The 20,368-nt window shown below is 47.4% G+C and overlaps 2 protein-coding genes and 2 long non-coding RNA genes across 8 annotated transcripts in view; 2 read left to right on the forward strand and 2 right to left on the reverse strand.

The window, feature by feature from the left end:
- The window catches only part of LOC308569768, a 35,010-nt gene extending 22,866 nt beyond the window's left edge, over nt 1–12,144 (forward strand). For 2 of the 3 annotated variants that reach the window (XR_014000829.1, XR_014000831.1), the window contains exon 3: nt 5,199–5,524. This is a non-coding gene — a long non-coding RNA (uncharacterized lncRNA). Of the gene's footprint in view, nt 1–5,198; nt 5,525–12,040 lie in introns of those variants that run through there. The other variant, XR_014000830.1, reaches the window with a different exon arrangement.
- CDC25A (cell division cycle 25A) lies at nt 2,663–16,546 on the reverse strand. The gene is made up of 15 exons (XM_081163755.1): nt 16,202–16,546; nt 14,879–14,961; nt 13,768–13,819; nt 13,228–13,264; nt 12,021–12,122; nt 11,165–11,272; nt 10,418–10,558; nt 9,394–9,471; nt 8,407–8,559; nt 7,500–7,601; nt 7,344–7,406; nt 7,021–7,119; nt 5,977–6,107; nt 5,537–5,648; nt 2,663–5,027 (listed from the first exon to the last, which is right to left on the reverse strand). Exons 1-15 carry the CDS (start codon nt 16,360–16,362, stop codon nt 4,887–4,889), a joined length of 1,563 nt encoding a protein of 520 aa, XP_081019881.1. The 5' UTR covers nt 16,363–16,546; the 3' UTR covers nt 2,663–4,886.
- Nucleotides 16,547–18,094: 1,548 nt separating this feature from the next.
- LOC308569781 lies at nt 18,095–18,484 on the reverse strand. The gene is made up of 2 exons (XR_014000847.1): nt 18,382–18,484; nt 18,095–18,329 (listed from the first exon to the last, which is right to left on the reverse strand). It is a non-coding gene; the product is annotated as an uncharacterized lncRNA (long non-coding RNA).
- Nucleotides 18,485–18,671: 187 nt separating this feature from the next.
- LOC308569721 (uncharacterized protein) overlaps nt 18,672–20,368 on the forward strand; it is a 198,718-nt gene continuing 197,021 nt past the window's right edge. The window contains exons 1-2 of one of the 3 annotated variants that reach the window (XR_014000762.1): nt 18,672–18,805; nt 19,508–19,615. Coding sequence is in view for 1 of the 3 variants with exons in the window: in XM_081163977.1 (XP_081020103.1) it covers nt 18,810–18,888; nt 19,508–19,615 (187 nt within the window). In the remaining 2 variants the exon portion in view is untranslated. Of the gene's footprint in view, nt 18,889–18,999; nt 19,021–19,507; nt 19,616–20,368 lie in introns of those variants that run through there. The other 2 variants (XM_081163977.1, XR_014000763.1) reach the window with 2 other exon arrangements.

The following is a 20,368-nucleotide window of genomic DNA, read 5'->3' on the forward strand; positions in this document are numbered from 1 at the left end:
TGGGCTTCCCCCCGCCAGCCCCAAAGAGCAGGTCGAAAGGAACCTGAATCCTGGAGAGCGAGAGGGGTCAGTGCACACCCCTCTCGCTCTCCAGGCTTCCAAGGTAGCCGCCTGAACGCACCTTAAACGGCACCTTGTTTTAGAGCGGGAAAACAAGAGGGGGAAAGTTCTCCCCCTCTCTGTGCAGCGCCTCCTGCCGCTTCACTGAAGGGGCGCTGGGCAGAGCGGGGGAGAATTTTTTTTCTTGTTCTCCCCCCTCTAAAACAAAGTGCATCCTATTGTCCGGTGTGTCCGATGGTGTGAAAAATACGGTAACCCTGAGGCTACACTGGTCCTCTACAATAACTGGGTTGGAGGATGCAGCATCCTAGAATTGCAGCTTTGGAAGGGACCCCAGGGGTCATCTAGCCCAACCCCCTGCAATGCAGGAATCTTTTGCCCAACGTGGGGCTCAAACCCACAACCCTGAGAGTAAGAGTCTCGTGCTCTACTGCATGAGCTATTCTCCAGATGGAAGTGCTTCTGCAGCCATTTTACTTCGACAGAGGCACCCGGAGATATATTCTGACACTGACAGAAACTGCTAGTTTAATTGCCTTGATAAACCTTTAAAAAAAACCAAGCTCTGTTATTCTATATGTAAGCCACTTTGGATATGCAGAAACTGACAGTAATGTCAGTGTCAGGCTGCGTACCACTTTATGGTGAGTGAGGGAAACAAGATGACTTTTAATGTTTGAAGCAGCCAATCAGAGGCCAGGGTTTTCAAGCCATTATCCCACGCTAGGTATCAGTTTTATCATATGCTCACTCAGAAGCAACTCCACATTTGGCTGTGAGCACCTTCAGTGTCCTTTTGTTTGGGAAGAGAGATGGAGGAACACTGGAGAAGGAAAAACACTAACCCACGCAGCAGCCTCTGACTGAGAAGATTTCAGTGGAAACCAGGAAGCATAATCATTAATAGATGAAAGCTACCATACAATTTTAAATAGGAAGCAGAAGAGTTGAGTACAGCAGCTTAGCTGCTAGGCTGAAACTGGAGACACACACACACACACACACACACACACACACACACACACACACACAGGGCAGACCGACCATGAACTATTGAGTAAGGTAAAGGTAAAGGTACCCCTGCCTGTACGGGCCAGTCTTTACAGACTTTTGGGTTGTGCGCTCATCTCACTCTAGAGGCCGGGAGCCGGTGCCGTCCGCAGACACTTCCGGGTCACATGGCCAGCGTGACATCGCTGCTCTGGCGTGCTATAAAGCGTACCTATTTATCTACTTGCACTTAAGGGTGCTTTCGAACTGCTAGGTGGGCAGGAGCTGGGACCGAACGACGGGAGCTCACCCCGCCACGGGGATTTGAACCGCCGACCATATGATCGGCAAGTCCTAGGCGTTGAGGTTTTACCCACAGCGCCACCCGCGTCCCTACTATTGAGTAGTCTTATGTAAAATGAAAGACCCACACAATGCGTGATGGAGCAACCTTAGTGCTGTCAATTCATTTTCCAATGTTCCCTGCATCACTGAGATTGCATTTCCAACACACAGAGAATTGCTTGATCTTTATCTCATTCTGCATCTGACTAATGAAATCAAAGAGCTAAAGAAGAGGCCTGCATGTTATACTCCTCCTTTCTTCCGACACTGTGCAACAGTCGAGGTTCTCATTTTAGACATCCTTACAGAATTTATTAAGTTAAAAAAAAGGTAGAAGTTTAAATCCTCTGTCAACAACACGCATCATGGATTGCCCTGAACAAATCACCTTCTGTAAATACAGGAGCCATGGTGAACAGTCACAAGGCCACTGTGAGAAGGAATAATGAACAAGTGTACAACTCCTTTTCTAGCCCACAGAGCTGAAACACAACAAGATTTTTAGAGCTTGGAACAGCAGCACCACCAAGTGGGGACTTGGACGCACACAGCATAGACCCATAGCATCACTGAAAATGGAAGCATCAACCAGCTCCTTCGGGGGAACTGTTAGTAGTCTTTTGCTTTTAAACAGATTAACCAATTAAGTAATTGCAGCATGCCATCTCTTTCAAAATACCACAGCTTCTCTTGAACAGATGAAAATTCTTCTGTTAGATTATCTTTAAACAACTGGCCAATGTCAGAACTGGCAAATGTAGAGTCAAATCACCCTCTGCTCACATTTCGTATGAGCAGATGGAACTGTGGTATTTAGCACTACCCACAAACTTTCAAGAAGCCACTTGAGAGCACAGTGGCCTGATCCCAATCGCAGCAGAAGCATAGAAGTCCCCACCTGGGTGGGACTCCCTCTAAAAGATCCTGCCTAAGAGGCAATAAGGGCCAGTCAAGGCTTATTGAACAAGATCTCAGCAGGCATTCAGCCCTGGACTTGTTGCCCCTGGCATCTCTTCCCCTCACTTTTAAGTCATCTCCACCAGCAAAATTAAACACACATGGGATGGAAAAACAAATAGTTAAAAGTGGAAGGTTCAGTGTACCGACAAGATGAAGTTTGCACAACGTGCTCCACCAAACCCAAAGCAGGGCCTTCTACCACCCACCAGACCCTCCTAAATCCACATGCAAATCAGAAAACAATTTACTTAAAACTGTTCAACTGAGCCCAGGGGAATGCAAAACAAGCCACTGCTCCTCAGGAAGATGTAAATAAAGTTGTGATTTAATCCCACCAAAACGTCATGCAGATTTTGTACGGTCCTACCAGGTGTTTTTGACAGGCCTTTCTTGTTAGACCATATCTAGTACCAGCTGCTCAAAAGGCAAAAGAAACAGCGCTTGTGTATTGGGCATTTTATTTCCCGAGGCCACAGAAGCAGGTGGTTTCAGCCAAGGCCCTTATTAGGACCAGTGTCGTTTAAAATGTCCCCGTCGCCCTTCAAAAAATTCACAATACATTAAAAAGCACACTGTTTTTCCTACCCTTAAATGAATTATGTGCAAATGTCAAATTAAAAAGACAAACAGCAACTTGAACAAACAATACATATCCAAATACCAGGAAGTGTGCTTTGGGGAGGTGGAATAAACACTTTTGGGAATGTTCACAGGAAGCAGCCAGCAAGGAAACAGTAGAATGGTCTGGCAGACCGCTGGTCCCTGTCGCAGAAAGGGCAAAAGCCTGGACCTCCGCTACGGCAATTCACCCCATTCAAGCACCACCTCTGATTGAAGACTGCAGCCTTCCTTGCCACTGAATGGGAGGACTGGCTTGCATTGAAGTGAGCCTCCTAATCCCGCCCCGTTTGGAGGTATCTGCTGATCACCTGCACAGAGGCCAAGTAACAACAGAGCAAACAAACTAGGGGGTGGTATTTTAGATCTGACGCAGACACAGAATTGCATCACAGCTCAAGGGGTTTGAGCATATGGAACAACATTGCCAAAAAACCAAACATCTGCACAAATATGAAGCAGAAAACGTCCCAGCCTCATGGTTGAGTTTAGCCACTGACTGATTTCTTATAATATTTGAAGGATTGTTTCAAAGACCAAAACACAATTACGGAAAAGTATAGCTTGCAATACTAATTCCCCCTAAATAACACTTGTTCTCCCCCTAAGGTTTAGAAGTAAGCTGGCATGTAATACTTTCTGACCAGGCACAACATAGTCTCTGAGCGGCTCCATCTCCTTCTGCCCCCAGGGTTTACACTGGTAACTGGAGCAATTTAAAGCAGCTCGGAATTTGTTTTGGCCAACACTCCTCAAACAGCCGTGTAACTTGCACACTTAAAAGAAGAAAGCCATTGATTCCTCACTGGGCGGATGATGACTCACTGCCATCCTACCTCCCAGCACCCTTCCAATAAGGCAAGAGGGAGTGATTGGGGAGCCAAATTCTTTAAAAAGGGTTAGCAAACCTCTGTTGGGGACAGCTGAAGGAAGAAGAAGCACACAGCATGATCTACCCAGGCCAGATTTACCTTCTATGTCAGCTTTCGCCCACCTGATGCCCACCATATGTTCTGAACTGTAACAGCCACCTGTCCCAGCCTGAACTGCCGCCCAAAACATCTGGAGGGCATGAGGTTGAGGCTGCCCTAGAAGCATGCCACAATCACAGCCGAGCACACAGGGTGTGTGACTGTATATATGCAGGGACTGCAGTTTGAATTTGAACACTGACAAGCTGTTTTGGCACCAGGGTCACCCCAGGCGTCGCACATGTAAAATGTCACACCTATGCATTAAAAAGCAACTAAGTTTAAGGTGACGACAAGGTCCAAGAATAAGTTAGAACATGATAAAACAGCTTCCTCTTGGGCAGCAGATAAATACTTCATTACAGGAAGCCTATGCAAGTTCCACGAAAATATTTCCAACACCCCTCCGCCACATGTACTCCTGTGTGGTAAGAAAATGCTGGCAAGATCAGAGCTGCGGCTCAGAGGGTGGGGTCAGGTCTCAAAAAAAACCCTCCCTGCTCACTGCCCCTTGTACAAAATTAGGGCCATGACACAACCCGGGAAACCCAGTCACAGGTAACTTAGCTTCATCCGGCTGTACTAACATAAAAAGGCACAATTTGTAAAATCGACATTAAAATCTCATGATCGACACTCCGCTTGGCAGTTATATGCTACCCTGATTCCCGTATACACACTGTTTAAATGGATTGTCTTCAGAAGCATACGGGGAAACCCTGGATTCACGGACAGAACGCAAACGCCTGAAGGGTTCATGCCTGCAATATGGCAGTCCGCGGACTCCGCTTGTTCTTGCATGAAGTGATTCAGTAGACGGTGAAGCAAAGCCCATGCAAGGAGTGAACAATTCCTGCGAGGCACATGGAGAAGTTAACGTGTCCCCGCTTTCACCCACAGGGCAGGCAGGCAGGCGAAATCTGGCTGCCCTTCTTGCGGCTCTCAGAGCTTCTTCAGGCGACTGTAGTGTTCCCTTTTGCTCTTCTCACCAGCCCAGGTCCTGCTCTTTGTGCGGCATTTGCGCAGGTCTTCCTTGAAGTCTTCGTGGTGCATCGGGCGATAGGCTTGGGGCTCACAGTAGCTCTGAAAGGAAAAAAGGGGATTATGCAAGACCCACAAAATCTCTGGGGCTATTTGTGATTCATTGACAGCCCTTGTATAAATGTATTCTGCACTGATCTTCGGGGTGCTGAAGTCCTACTTAGCATCCATTTCTGTCACCTAAAAAAGCCATCACTTTTCCTTTCTCCCTAGGTTGACACAGGAGGTGGGAAATCAAGAAGCGCTCGATTCAACTATTTTATACAGAGTTCATAACTCTGGTTTTCCTAGCACAGAACTGCTTTTCACCCTACACAAAGAACACCTGCACACAGCAACAGCTAGAACAGCTAGGTTGCTAAATTCCCACCTAGCCATTAAGTGAATTGTCTGGGGTTTGGGGACAGTCACTCCCTCACACACAAAACAATGTTTTGTGGACAGAGAGAGAAACCATCTACACCACCTTGAGCTTCAGGAAGGTAGGTCACGGTACTCATGCAATAAAGACACAAGGAAGAGAAATGGAAGCTGGGTAAAAAGACACTTACTTTGCATTTTAAGAAGAAATCCTTGTATCCTCCCTTTAGAACATACAGTTCAGGATAATGCAGAGTGGGGTAGCTGTTGCCAAGTCGGTCTCTCTCCCTCACAAATCGGCACCTGTAACAGATGGGAAAGAGCCTCAAAACCCTCCGTAAGTGATGTATGTGGATGTCATTTCTAACAGGAGGGGGATTGTGACGCCAAGCATCAAAATGACAATTATTAAAGAAATGCTTGGAGCGCATAGGAATGCACCAGCGCCTGCTTCTTAAAACCCTTCCATTCCTGTACCCGCCTAGTCTCATTATCTTCTTGGGCTATCAATTCTCACCTACCCTATTCCACTATTAAGTACCAGTTATTGCCCATCCAATCACGTCTCCACGTAACACCACAAGTCCTCCAAGTTCCCAACCTATGCAAAGGGGAGCATTCATGTACTCACATCCGCGGGGCCCGCTCTGAAGAGAACTCGCAGTGGAAAATGATGATGACTCGTTTGCCGTCCGATGACACGATGGGCTTCTTCAGCAAAAAGTCCTCCACGTCCTCTTCCATGTGAAGGTTTACAGCACCCTGAGAAGGAAGAGACACTGGTGAGAGAAGGCAGGTCGATTGCGGGTTGTGTGCTCGTTATGGCACAGCACCCAACAGGACCTGTTGCCCCAAACACTGCATTAAAACAGTATCCATATTCACTTGAGATCTGTCATGATAACTTAGTCTTAGAAGATGAAAAGGGCAGGCATGTCCAAAGTCTGTTTTGGCGGCCCAATCTGGCCCGTCGGTCCGTTTAATCTGGCCCCTGTGGCAGTTTAGTTCCTGGGGTAAAAAACCTCAACAACTACAATCCTAGAAAAAGGTCAACAACTTTGGTCAGCCCTTATGGCCCTTCACTTCATCAAATCTGATGTGGCCCATCTTCCCCTCCCTAGTTATAAATAGGACGTCTAGAAGCAGAGAACACCAAACAGATGCTTCGTAATATGCTATTCAGTTTTCTCCAGCATCACTGCATCCTCTCAGACGTCACTACAATGGCTCTGTATAAAAGCAGTTACTTTTTGTTCAGCCTCCCACCAGAAAGCAAAACGTTCTGATCAGAAGGTCAGCGGTTCGAATCCCCGCGACGGGGTGAGCTCCCGTTGCTTGGTCCCTGCTCCTTTCCACCTAGCAGTTCGAAAGCACGTCAAAGTGCAAGCAGAGGCGCCGCTCCGGTGGGAAGGTAAAGGGCGTTTCCGTGCGCTGCTCTGGTTCGCCAGAAGCGACTTAGTCCTGCTGGCCACATGACCCGGAAGCTGTACGCCGGCTCCCTCAGCCAATAAAGCAAAATGAGCGCCGCAACCCCAGAGTCGGTCACGACTGGACCTAATGGTCAGGGGTCCCTTTACCTTTACTAGCTTTGGGATTCACTCTAATGTTTTTCTGCTTATGCCCAAATGAATCAGGATGCCAGTCTTAAGCAGGTGCCTCTGAATTCCCTCCATACCTTGATGTGGCCTCCTTCATATTCATAGGGATATCGACAGTCAATTATCACGCACTCCTTAATGAAGTTTGAAAACTTGCCATTCAACACGTCAACAATCTGGAGGGGAGGAAAAGGTCAAGCATTAGACCTCGGGGACGTTGCCCCATTACTTTAAAAAAAATACTTGTTTTAACTGACAGAACTGTCTAGCTGCGTAGACAAATACCCCACCCCTCTGCCTTCTCTGGACTCCACAGGTGGCCTGCAGACAAACTACCGGTAAGTTTGCAATCCATGTGAAGCAAACATTTCTTTTTGTGAGAAGAGCCTGTGCTGCTTACCATTTCTGGGTCAATATACTTCAGATCTTGATGCTTCCCGTCTACAGTATGGAAAAGGTAACCCTAAGGTGAGGAAAACAGCAGAACACATGAGTGCACTGCACTTGTCTCACACAAGCCACAGAATGGCAAAAGAGGAAAGGTCATCAGCATTACCTTTGAAAAATCTCCAATAAGATCCCTTGCGTCATTGTCCAAAATGCTCTCTATTTCCGTTGAGTTTTCAAACAACGAGTTTGAGTCAATCAGCACCAGGCTCTGAAGAAACAAGGGGAAAGCAGATGTGAGATGATGGAAGACCAAGTTCATGTAAAGCTTGCAGCAATGGAAGCATCCTTTCCACAACTGCTTTTCCTTACGCTGATCAGCTAGAAAGGTTTGCAGAACCTCAAGGATGAAGAGTGTAAAGGGAATTAGGAAGAAAGGGTGGAGGAGAATGTGTTGAAAGCCTGCGTTGAGAAAAAGAGGAATGAAGTACAGAAGGAGGCTCTTGGGAGACCAGTTCCTCTGAAGGGGTAGGCTTGGTGAGAAGGGAACTTTGGAACCCCTGGGTTAAGGGGAAAAGTGTGGGAAGTACAGGGAGAAGCAGTGGCAGTTTACTATTATTCCAAAGGTATGCTAGAAAGAACAAGCAGAAAGGATGGGAAGGACTTGAAACTAGAGGAAGGGAAACCTCAAGGAAAACATTAGCATTGCCTTATCTAAGAGAATCACAAAGGAATACAACAAACTCCATGGAAAGATAGAAAGTCAGAAGGAAAAGGAAATAAGCTGGAATTTTAAGAAACACATCAAGCGCCTTCCCTCAGACCTCCAAGTCACCCCTGCACCTGCTTGGTTCGGCAACCAAATCCCTAAGGATCTTTGCATTTCTTCCCATCTGCACATTAAGCCCCTTTCCTCCTCAATATTTAGAAGAGTGCCTGCTGACCCCCTTCAGAGAAGAGCACACCTCTCACAACCAGTACCAAAGGCAAACAGGCTTTGCTTGAAGTTAAGAGTCCAATATGAACACAAACAAATTGAGCAGGCTGCAGTCAGTGTATGGTGCTCAGCCACCAACCGTTAGTTCTTCAGAAGATGCCTTGCAGACGTTTCTTTTCCTCTTGATGAAATATGGAGAGTTCTCTTCTGGGGATCGTCCCGTTCTCTTCAGGGCAGCTTTGGCCATGCTGTACGGCTCGCTTTCCATGCCCAGCAACCTGCACTGTTTATTCTGCACAAAAACCAAAGCAGCATTAGGCCTGCCAGGCAGCCAAAGGTAAAGAGATCCCTGACCATTAGGTCCAGTCGCAGAAAACTCTGGGGTTGTGGCACTCATCTCTCTTTATTGCCTGAGGGACCCAGCTTACAGCTTCCGGGTCATGTGGCCAGCAGGACTAAGCCGATTCTGGCGAACCAGAGCAGTGCACAGAAACGCCGTTTACCTTCCCGCCGGAGCGGTACCTATTTATCTACTTGCACTTTGACGTGCTTTTGAACTGCTAGGTTGGCAGGAGCAGGGACCGAGAAATGGGAGCTCACCCTGTTGCGGGGATTCGAACCGCCGCCCTTCCGATAGGCAAGTCCTAGGTTCTGTGGTTTAACCCACAGCGCCACCCGCGTCCCTGCCAGGCAGCCAAAGGCCTCAACAAAAAGCAACTGACCACAAGTAATTACTTATACCTCATCCACCCACTCTGAAAATGCTGAAGGAACAGCTGCCTCCGTTGCAGGAGCAATGCAACATTTCCCGCCACAGTTGAGCTCCCTGGCAAGGTAAGGCACCAAGTGGAATCCAAAAGGACTGGCATGGCCATGGAAGTGGAAGAGAGCTCTACTTCCATCTTGCATCTTGGCCAGAACACACAACCACACACAAAGAAACACAAGCTCCAAAGCCACAGATACTCCAAACTGTGGAGTAGATGTCATATGCTTGAACGTATTCAAGAGAAACAGCACTAAAAGCGAACACCTCTTGAATATCAGAAAATAAGCTCCACTGAAAGCAACAAAGGGTTTTAAATGCACTATTCAGGCTCCATGAAGACTAAAATGGCCAACTTACATGGGCATCCTCCCCTTTCTTCATGACTAGAGGAGCTGTCCAAAGGCTGGCCACGTCAGAGGGCATCTCACCATCGTTCTAAAATAAAATTAAAAGGTCAGTTATTAAGCAGGGAAAACACCATTAGTAGCAAGTGAAATGGTGACTCTTCTTGGACAGGAGGGACTTTGCCACTTATCAAGATTAAATTAAATTATTGTCGTAAGTTATATGTGGAGTGCATTTGCAGACTACTCAGAAATGTCTACTGGACCAAAATAGAGTGTTGAGTTTGCTGTGTGGGTCAAATCTCAATGAATACATCACACCGAACTTGCAAAATGTGCATGGGACTTCAGTGTTGTTTCCTAGAGTAGTCAGAAGTACTGGTATTCATCTTTAAATTCCATGACAGGGTAGGGGTGGGAAATTCCCCTGATGTTGTTGGGACTCCAAATCTCTTCATCCGCAGTCAGCATGGCCATTAGTAAGGGATGAAGTAAGTGGAAGCTTAGCAACACATGGCGGGCCAAAAGTCGCTATTTGCAGTATTGCTCCCTCCCATTTTGAGTTTGCTTTCCCACAGATGTGCTTCAAAAGCCCTATTCTGTGTTCCACCTGCTCCTGCGGTAAAAAGGGTCTGACTAAGGATACGCTTTTCCTGTGGCACATCATCTTTGGAATTTCCTTCCCCTGGTAGGCTATTTGGTATCATCACTTTTTGCATTTATGCAGCAAGGCATGAGCCTTTTAGCTCTGTTTAATTATGTGTTGCTGATGAAAGCTGCTGGAAACCCAACCAACCAATGAATTACTAAAACAAGAGAGGTTACTGCTCAAGTCCACTTATCGCCATGTTTTCACCCAAAATAGGCAAACCAAGGAATTTGAAAAAGCCTAGTTATATCAATTATCAAGTGCAGTATCTACGGTACTGGCCATCTTTAGACAGGCTGCAAATGGCTGTACCCAACACAAACCACCTAGCTGGGGAACTTTTAGTTTTTTAAGTATTTAATACAGAGGTGTTTTCATCATCACTTACGCAGACATCTGGACCATCCATTATCTCTAAGAATCCATCATCGTCATCATCTTCCTCAGTTTCTGAGGCCCCTCGAGACAGCGGCCTCAGAAATGCTGGACTGAAGCTTTCTTGATAGTTGTCAACTTTTCCACTATGAAACTAAAACAGGTATTTTGTTGGTCGATATTCATTCAGTCTTCCCTCATAGGCTTCACTTTGAGGCGAAGATCAGGAGAGGAATAAAGAGACAGGGCATTCTCCTGGCTTGCTTGGGTAGCTCTCATCTAGAATCATAACTCTGTAAACCCAAATACACTAAATGCATAGACCCAACTGCCTAAAAATCAGCTTAATCTGCTTGCAAAACCAAGATGCAGAAAGATGTGGCCTCGTACAATCAGATCTTGCCAAATAATTACATGAGGGCTCCACGACGGCTGTCCAGTGTCCTCATGGCATGCAAATAATGAAGACTCACTTGGTTTGTGTACCTCCAAGTTGTCCTCTTCAGCACATTGTCTCATTCCATGCAGTTAGAAACTGCAGGCGTACAAAGAGCTGAGCTTACAATCTGGCACCTGATGCAGAAGCATGTTTTTTCCCCCCAAATCTTGATTTCTAACAGTATTTCTGCCTTTTGAGACTCTCCTGCCATTTCTGACAGAGTTGGTCCCAGGTTTGGGCATAGTAATTAGCACCACAACATTCTGGGACAGGAAGCTCTATCTCAAGGCTGTACACAGAGACTACACTAGTAGTACATACCAAAAGTGTTGTGGCGGGCTCCTGCCTCAACGCTTCATCTTCAAGGGAAGAGGTACGCAGAGAGGTACGAGAAGCAGGCTTTGTTGGCTTTTTGAATTCAAATGGTTCCTTAGGGAAAGGGAACAAGACAGCCATTTTACCAATTCATTAGAGCTCAAAAGGCCAGGAAAGAAACCTGCAGTTCTAGAGCCTTTGGTCTAGAGTCCTGCAGCGTTCAAGAGAAATCTAATCTCGATCAGCTCTTTTGTTCTGCCACACCCAGTCTTTCTGTAGCCTTTTTCGCCCCCACTCATCTTCCTATAATAATATTGAAGTTCATAGCAGAGACTTGATATGCATCTCGGGTGGAACACCTGAGCAAAGCTTAAAATGTATTCACATTTAAATGAAGCGCCACATGCAGTTATTTATCATGGCTCTAAATTCTCCATGAATACATCAGTGCAAAGAAAAATGACCACCACCCTGGGACAAACACCATCAGATTCAAACACAAAAACTACCGGTAATTGGGGCCCTTCTCCAGCAACCTTAGGAAGGAAACAGAAGGAGCAAAATGGCTGAAGCAATTCAGTATGATTTTCCACACACTGGCTGAAGTTACTCTTATCACGCGGAAAGTGCTCCTGTAAATATCCAAATGAATACTCTACCAATAACATTCCATCAAGTATTTCACATCTAGGATTTTACAACAGCAAAAAGCACTTAAGCTGGAACACAGTGCCTGCAGCAACACTCATTTACAACTCTAACCCTGTTACACTTCCCTCTTACATATAGACGTCAGTTCCAGCCCTTGGGGCATAGCCATGGCCATCTTCCCCAGATTAGGAACTTAATGAAATAAACTTACATTCTCTTTGTTCTCCTCAGGGCCACATCCCTGGAAGACATCACAACTGAGCAAATCTAAGTGGCTCCTCTTCAGAGCAGGACTGCATCCCAAAAGGCTCTGCTGCAAAGGTGAGAGAAGCAAATGCAGAGTCAGGTTCCAGCTCTCCTCTTTTGTCATGAGGAGCAACCAACAGAACAGCAGGACCCAATTCAGTTAAAAAAACCTAAAATCTGGGCCAATGACAGTAGCCATGGACCACAGCATGCTAGCTGAAAAAGAAAACGGGTGGATTGGAATTGGGAGGTGGGCAGAGCTGGCTAGGACCCGGAACAAGAGCAAGTGATGTAGGGAAGGAGGATTTCTAAAATTGAACATTTTCCAGGGCTTTGTTTTTCCACGGGGGGGGGGGGATTAATCACTATTTCTATGCATTTGTTGTTTCATAAAATTCATCATTTAAAACTAGTGAGTGCCAATACAATATTAAGCAAACTTGGGAGTTTCAAACTGTAATTTTTTCAGGTGATCATGCCTAAGGATGGGAGAGAGTACATACATATTTTACATTGGCTCCCAGTGTGTTTCTGAGCACAATTTAAAGTGTTGGTGCTGACTTTTAAAGCCCTAAATGGCCTCGGCCCAATATACCTGAAGGAGCGTCTCCACCCTCATTGTTAAGCCAGGACACTGAGGTCCAGCTCCGAGGGTCTTCAGGCAGTTCCCACACTGCAAGAAGTTAAGCTACAGGGAACCAGGCAGAGGGCCTTCTCGGTAGTGGCACCCGCCCTGTGGAATGCCCTCCCATCAGGTAAGAAGATGAGTAATTATATAACATTTAAGAAACATCTGAAGGCAGCCCTGTATAGGGAAGCTTTTTAAGGTTCAATGTTTTATTATGTTTTTATATATACTGGAAGCTAGATTGGCTGGGGCAACCCAGTCAGATAGGTGGGATACGAATAATAATAATTACTATTATTAATAATAATAATCAGTCATTAAATTAGGTGTGTAAAATTAAACCAAAAATACACTAAGAATCCAGCTCTGTGTAAGATATTAAAATCCCTTAATGTCAACATTGGGATTTCCAGGAGCCTGACAGACAACATGCAAGACTTTTCAAGCTTTATTAATTAAGTTTACATAATCTGACAGTTCTGCATAGTGTGAAATTCAGCTGAGAAAGGGACAAAGGAAGGTTTCCTTCCTAAGCTTCACTTACCGGGAGGGAGTGCATTCTTCGCATGGGCACTCTAAAACTGCAAGAACAAAAAGATGCACATGCCTTAGCATAGATTTACAAGTTAAATTTCAACATCCAAGCTAAATTGATAGACTACCTAGTAATGACTCATTTAGCTAAAATAATAGCACACTGACAGTGACCCAACATTCTGGCAAGCGTGACATGTTCCCGAGTGTGAGAGTGCATACACATCCCTCTCCTGTGCGTTGGTGAGTACTAAAGTCTAAGAATGGGACATTCCCATAAACATTGTGCCAGGAAACAGAGGGGAACCTATCATGCAGAGCTACAACCAAGAACCTTTTACACCAGTCTTGCTAATTTGAAGTACCAGGGTTCTGAAATACTCAAGTCAATACTCTCACACCTTCCAAATGCATTTTTTGCTTAACACAAGCTGCTCCAAAGCAGACTCTTTTAGGATGCCCTGAACCAGTTTCATACAAAACCCCAAACAAAAAAACCACAAAAAACAAAAAACACACACACACAAACCACCAGTGTATTTCTACATACATTTCATCAAGGTTTTTCATGCCGAGCTGGGTAGGAGAATCCATACAGCAACCTGTGAAAGAAATAATCTTACAACTTGCACAAATTTTTGTAGAAAGTGACAAAACATGCAGACAAAGATATTAGGTCAGTACTGTGCTGACATATTGAAGCTTATTGCTCACATATAACAGCCATCTTATGGTTTGGCTGCTCATACTAAGTCTTGGATCTTAGTGTTCCCCTTTCTCCCAATCAGAAAAACAATGATGTTACATCTCAACTGGGTAATCAATCAGTGTTAGAACCGGGCTTCCAGTCCTGATCTGTAGGCCACCATTGCCCTGGGCTCAGGGAAATTATGGTGGAATCAAACCAGGAAATCAAGGAAAGAACTGGGAGTGCTGGCTTACAACATGCTCCCAATCCTCCAAATCATTTGGCGTAAGAAAGTTACATTTGGACCAATCAAGTAAGCTCCTAGCTCAGGTGCTAGTTGAACTTCCCAACTAAAACTACAGAGAAGTTTATTGTCAAGCCCAGTGGGTTTTGGATTATATGGGAGCATATTCACCCAGTGCTTTTCCAGCTGCACTGCCTACCGGTGAAGTACAGGGCCAGATTTAAGGTGCTGGGTTTTGACCTTTAAAGCCCTTCATGACCTAGGACCCTCGTACCTACAGGACCACCTCTGCTGGTATGCCCCACGGAGGACCTTAAGGTCCTTAAATAGAAACACCCTAGAGGTCCTGGGCCCTAAGGAAGTTAATTAGCCTCAACCAGAGCCAGGGCCATCTCAACAATGTCTCCGGCCTGGTGGAACACTTTGTCTCATGAGACCAGGGACCTGCGGGATCTGATTTCTTTCTGCAGGGCCTGTAAGACAGAGTTGTTCCACCTGGCCTTTGGCTTAGAATCAGTTTGGTTCCATCCCCCTCTTTCTTTTTCCTTTCTCATCCTGTGAAGAAGCTGCATCCTAATGTTTTATTGTTGTATTTTAATCTTGTTTTTTAAATGGTATTTTAATCAACTTGTTTTATTATTGGTTGTTAGCTGCCCTGAGCCCAGTCTTGGCTGGGGAGGGCGGGGTATAAATAAAATTTATTATTATTATGGCTGAAGGCAGACAAACCTGAATCTGTAGATTCAGAAGACGACGTCCTTTGCAGATGGACATTCTTTTCTTCCGACGTTTGTACACAATTTTCACTTGAGCTGCAAATAATCAGATACATTACTGTTACATTACACATCATTGTGAAGAAGTCTTCTCAGGGCAACCAAATGGAACATAATGCCACTTTAAATAAACACAAATGAAAGTACATAAATAAAAAATGCTGCATAAAAGTGGTTCCATGCTGAGATCAGTTACGTACTTAAGAAAACCAGGGTGGCAAAGTGGCTATCATAAACCAGAAATACTAGCATTCAAATCCCCACTCAGCTCAATGGGTGACCCTGGGCTATGTCACTGGGCCAGCCTAATCTACCTCAAAGGCTGAGAGAAAAAATGGAGGGAGTTGGGAGTGGAAGCATGGAAACCACCCGGAACTCCCTGGAGAAATGGTGTAATACAGTGGTGCAAGACGAATGCCTCGCAAGACGGAAAACTCGCTAGACGAAAGGGTTTTCCGTTTTTCGATGCGCTTCGCAAGACGAATTTCCCTATGGGCTTGCTTCGCAAGACGAAAACGTCTTGCGAGTCTTGCGATTTTTTCGCTCCCCCCCCTTTTTCTAAGCCGCTACTAGCCTTTTAGCCGCTAATCCGCTAAGCCTTTAATAGCCGCTAAACGGGTTGCCTCGCAAGACGAAAAAACCGCTAGAGGAAGAGACTTGCGTAACGGATTAATTTCGTCTTGCGAGGCACCACTGTATTAGCGTTTCAAATAAATAAAACATCAAAATAATAACCAATTATTATTCTATCCAATTCTAAAGCAGGAGGATGAGGCTCAAACTGGTATAGTGCTCAAGAGTGTTGGGCCAGGGTTCAATTCCCCACTGAACTATGAAGCTTACGTTGGGCTAGTCGCGCTCTCTCAGCTTAATCTCTCACAAGGCTGCTGTGTGTGCAGATAAAGGGAAAAATAGAGAAATAGAGAGACGTGGCGAGGAGAACCATGTACGCCACCTTGCCCTGCTTCAGAGGAAGAGCGCGGCATAATAATTAATGATAATTAGCAATTATTAATAATAATAATAAATATAACAGCTCTATTTGGATTATATACTTAGTCCCACCAAGTTGCTCAATGGATAGACGAAGCGGCTTCTAAAGCCAGGTGTGCGGCGTCGCCGAACTCCAACTCCCATCAGCCCCAGCGAGCGCGGCCGATGGCAAAGCATGATGGGAGTTGGAGTTCTGCAGCGTCTGGCGGGACAAAGCCCCCCCCCCCCAACACCACACAGATTGGCGTGAGGCGTCTAAGTCGAGGGCGGCCGCCTGCCTTACCCGACGCAGCCCAAGCTCCTCCGGCGGTCGGCGGGGCGAGCGAGGCCGGCGGGTTCGGGGAGGCCTCCGCGACCCTGCGAAGCAGGGCAGCGCGGCTGGTCCTGCAGGAGGAGGCGGCGGCGGTGAGAGAGCCTCGGCGGGGCAAGGCCGCCGGGCTCCATGAGGCGAGGCTGGGGGGAGTCAGTCAGTCCGGCGGCAGCGTACGCCCCCTGCTTCTTGCCGCCTCAGCGCTGTGAGGCGGAATGAGCCTCGCCGTCGACGTCGCCGCGGCCTGGAACGCGGAGCAAACCGAAAGAGCGCGCGCGCATTGGCGAAAGAGCGGCGAGGCCCCGCCCCTTCCTCCGTGAGACGCCCACTTCGCGCGCGCGGCGGCGATTCGCGCCCTCCCGCCAAAAGTGAGAGCGGCCAATAGCAGGGCAGCAGCCCGCCTCGCTTTGCTTCCCGCCCTCCCCGCCCTCTTCATCCTGGAAGCGAGCGGCCAATGGAAAGAGGGGACTCGCTATCGAGGTAGCCAATGAGGAACCGCGACAACGTCCTTCGCTTCGAGGGCTCCGGACCCCGCCCCTCTGTGAAGAGCAGGGGCGGGAAAGGCGGGAGGACGAATAGGGAAGCTCTCGCTCCCGAACAGCCAATGGCAGAGAGGGGACGAGCGCTGAAGGATGACGCCACGAAATGAACCGCGTGTTTTTAAGGCTGCTCTTCCCGCCCCCCCAGCTTTAAGGCGGGACAGCAAAGGGAAATCCCGCCCTCACGCCCGGAAGGGGCGGGGCCAGGTGCGACCATAGAGAGATAGTCAATGCGGAAATAGCCAAATTAACGGGGGAAATTGAACAAGGTTATGGAACATTTCAAAAAGAATGGTAGAGGTTTATGTTGTACATAGGAAAGATGTGTGTGAAACAGAGATACCGGAAGAATTGAAATAATCTTCATAATGTGTAATATAAGTACTTTTATTGGACTAATAATAATAATGACAATAAGAAGTACAGTGTAATCAAAGTAACCAATGGTGGTTGCAAATAATATATAGATAGACAAGAATTGTATTTATAGAAGGGTTTATTTATTTACAGACAATTTATGGACAAATGGGGATGTGGGTGGCGCTGTGGGTTAAACCACAGCCTTCGAATCCCCGCAACGGAGTGAGCTCCCGTTGCTCGGTCCCTGTTCCTGCCAACCTAGCAGTCTGAAAGCACGTCAAAGTGCAAGTAGATAAATAGGTACCGCTCCAGCGGGAAGGTAAACGGCATTTTCATGCACTGCTCTGGTTTCACCAGAAGCGGCTTAGTCATGCTGGCCACATGACCCGGAAAAACGGTCTGCGGACAAACACCGGTTCCCTCAGCCTACAGAGCGACATGAGCGCACAACCCCAGAGTCGTTCGTGACTGGACTTAATTGTCAGGGGTACCTTTACCTTCAGCAGCAGTTACATTGTTACAAGCTTGGGGGAATGACCCCCTCCCCACCTTAAACCCAATATATTAATAAATGCCAAGATTTTGCGGGTGGCACTGTGGGTTAAACCACAGAGCCTAGGACTTTCCGATCAGGTCGGTGGTTTGAATCCCCGCGACGGGGTGAGCTCCCATTGCTCGGTCCCTGCTCCTGCCCACCTAGCAGTCTGAAAGCACGTCAACGTGCAAGTAGATAAATAGGTACTGCTCTGGCGGGAAGGTAAACAGCATTTTACCTTTTATGGACAAATGTGTAAGCAGAACAACAATATATAGAATGGATAAAGACAATGCGAAAAATTTGGAAGCGACATAAAGAAGTCAGAAGTAGTCAGCTCGTAGGAGCACACTATAAATGTAAAATGTAATATAATACGTATTTGAAGTATAAAGTTTGGAAAGCTAATAAAGATTATATTTTTTTAAAAAGAACCAATGCTCCACCAAGGAGGGTAAGAGGCAGCCCCTGGGCGGGCAGGGAGGACTACGATTGGTGCGTCTCCGCCGGTGGCATTGCGCGATTGATATCTTGGCTGGTGCTGAGTGTGCCCGGGAAAACGCCGCCTGCCGCTTCTTAGCTGTGGCTGATCTCTTCAACAGGGTCATCATGCACTCCTACAGAATCTACAGGCTCTCCACAACCCTCTACTGACAATTTAACCAGTCTATTTAACCCTCTACTGACAATTTAACCAGTCTATTTAACCCTCTACTGACAATTTAACCAGCACATGTGACAAGCTAACAAATGCCCCCTCCTGCCCCACTGGGTTTCCAGTGTGGCCCTGACAGATACTGCCACAAATTGGGGAGGGGGGTGTTATATATCTCCTTGGTCAAAAGCCAAGGAGCCAATGGCTGCTGAGCTGCGCCCCTCATTGTGAGGTCTGAGGGGTGATGGGGATGCCTCCCCAGATGCTGCCATTGTGAGGCCACAAAAACATTGGGCAGCTGAGAGGGTATAAATGCTGGGCAAGTCAAAGGCCGAGGCAGTTGCCTCAGTGGAGGCACTCAGCTCGGGTGGTCTCCTGCCCCGTGGGGCAAGCTGGCCGGAGGAAGGAGGCGATCGCCCGGCGCTGGGATGCTGTGGAGAAGGAGAAGGCAAGTTGAGGTTTACTTGCTGGTGGGATCGCACTTGAAGGTGGATGAAATTCAGCTCTGAAGCAGGGGGAGGTCTGGCAATGGACCTGGCGCGGCTGTTGGTGGTGGACGGATTGCCGGAAGGTTTGCATTCAGTGCCTGGTTGATGCCGCAAGGCTACAAGACTGGCCGAGGGGATGCAAGCAGGCTTGGAAGCCTAGTTTGTTTATTAACAGGCGGACAAACCGAGGAGGGAAGCTGCCCCTTTGGCAGCGGGTGAGTGTCCCTTGGCGGATTCTGTGGTGAGGGAAAGTTGCCCATCGGCTTCTAGTGGTGGCGCCTTGGAGAAGCCAGGTTCACATTTGGGGATGTCAGTGCAGGCCGAGAGCCCGTGAAGCTGGCCGATCCATTTGTGAACGCTATCTGGTGACATTCACCTTTGTCTTTGGCCCTCAACCTAAGGTCAGCAGACCTACCTTTTGAGACTGTCAGCTTGCTGACATTCGTAGAGCTCTTGACCTTACGTCGACGGCCAAAGCGAGGAGGGAAACTACCCGGCACAGCCCTAGAGGTGGAAAGCAGGGAAACCAGTGTAGTCCCATGTGGATCTACCGCTTCAAACTGGTGGCCCTCCACCTCTGCAACCTGCCTTGACGGGGCAGGCCAGTCAGGGATGAAGTTGTCAGACCAAAGCCTGTGGAAGAGTCTGGGTGGACGCTGTGATAGTCGCCATCCCATCAACGTGTTTGCCTTTGCCTTTCAGGGACATCCAATGCCGACGAGGTTTTCCCCAAGACCAGACGGTGGCGGCAGGCTGGCAAGCAGAAGGAGGCGATCGCCTGGCGTTGGGATGCTGTGGAGCAAGGAGAAGGCAAGGGGTCTGGATGGACGCTGTCGGATGGTGGCCACCCCACTCATCTGTTTGCCTTTGCCTTTCAGGGATGGCTGGAGCCGGCAAGGTTTCCCCCGAGACCAGCCGTGAAAGTCATGAAGAGAACCGCAGCACTTAAGCCAGACAGCTCCTGTTTTCTAAAGAAACGGCTTTCTAATTTTTATTCAAAATAAACGTTTTCTGAAAAGAAATCTGTGTTTTGTGCCATGTTTTTATTGTATGGGAAATCTCTAAGTAGTCATGTCACAGGAAGAGGGGGCTGCACCCCCTTGTGACATCACAGGGAGTTGGTAGCCAATGGCCACAGCTGGGGAAACATCTGCACAGCCCTCCCAGGCCTCACAATGGGGGGGGGGTTCACCTCATTTTTAATAACTGCTGAGGTGCCCCCCCATTGTGAGGCCAGCGAGGGCTGTGCAGATGTTTCCCCAGATGTGGCCATTGGCTACACACTACCTGTGATGTCACAGACATCCACCAACTCCCTGTGATGTCACAAACGGACATGGCAAATGAGGGGAAAGAGGCAGTTTCTGGAGGGGGGGAGCAGCCCCTGGAGTCTGGGGGCAGGCAGGGCCAGCTGGAGACACAGAATCGAGTTGCCAACATTTGTGCCCTGTGGGCTCATCTCACCTACGCAGCTGCCAATAAAATGAAATGAAATCACAATTGCTTTTTGTCAGCCCACCACTTATAGCTGGTTGGAGATATGGGAGGTGAATTCAGAGGGAA

The sequence above is a fragment of the Podarcis bocagei genome (genome assembly GCF_964188305.1).
Source record: "Podarcis bocagei genome assembly, chromosome: 12".
Classification (NCBI taxonomy): domain Eukaryota; kingdom Metazoa; phylum Chordata; class Lepidosauria; order Squamata; family Lacertidae; genus Podarcis; species Podarcis bocagei.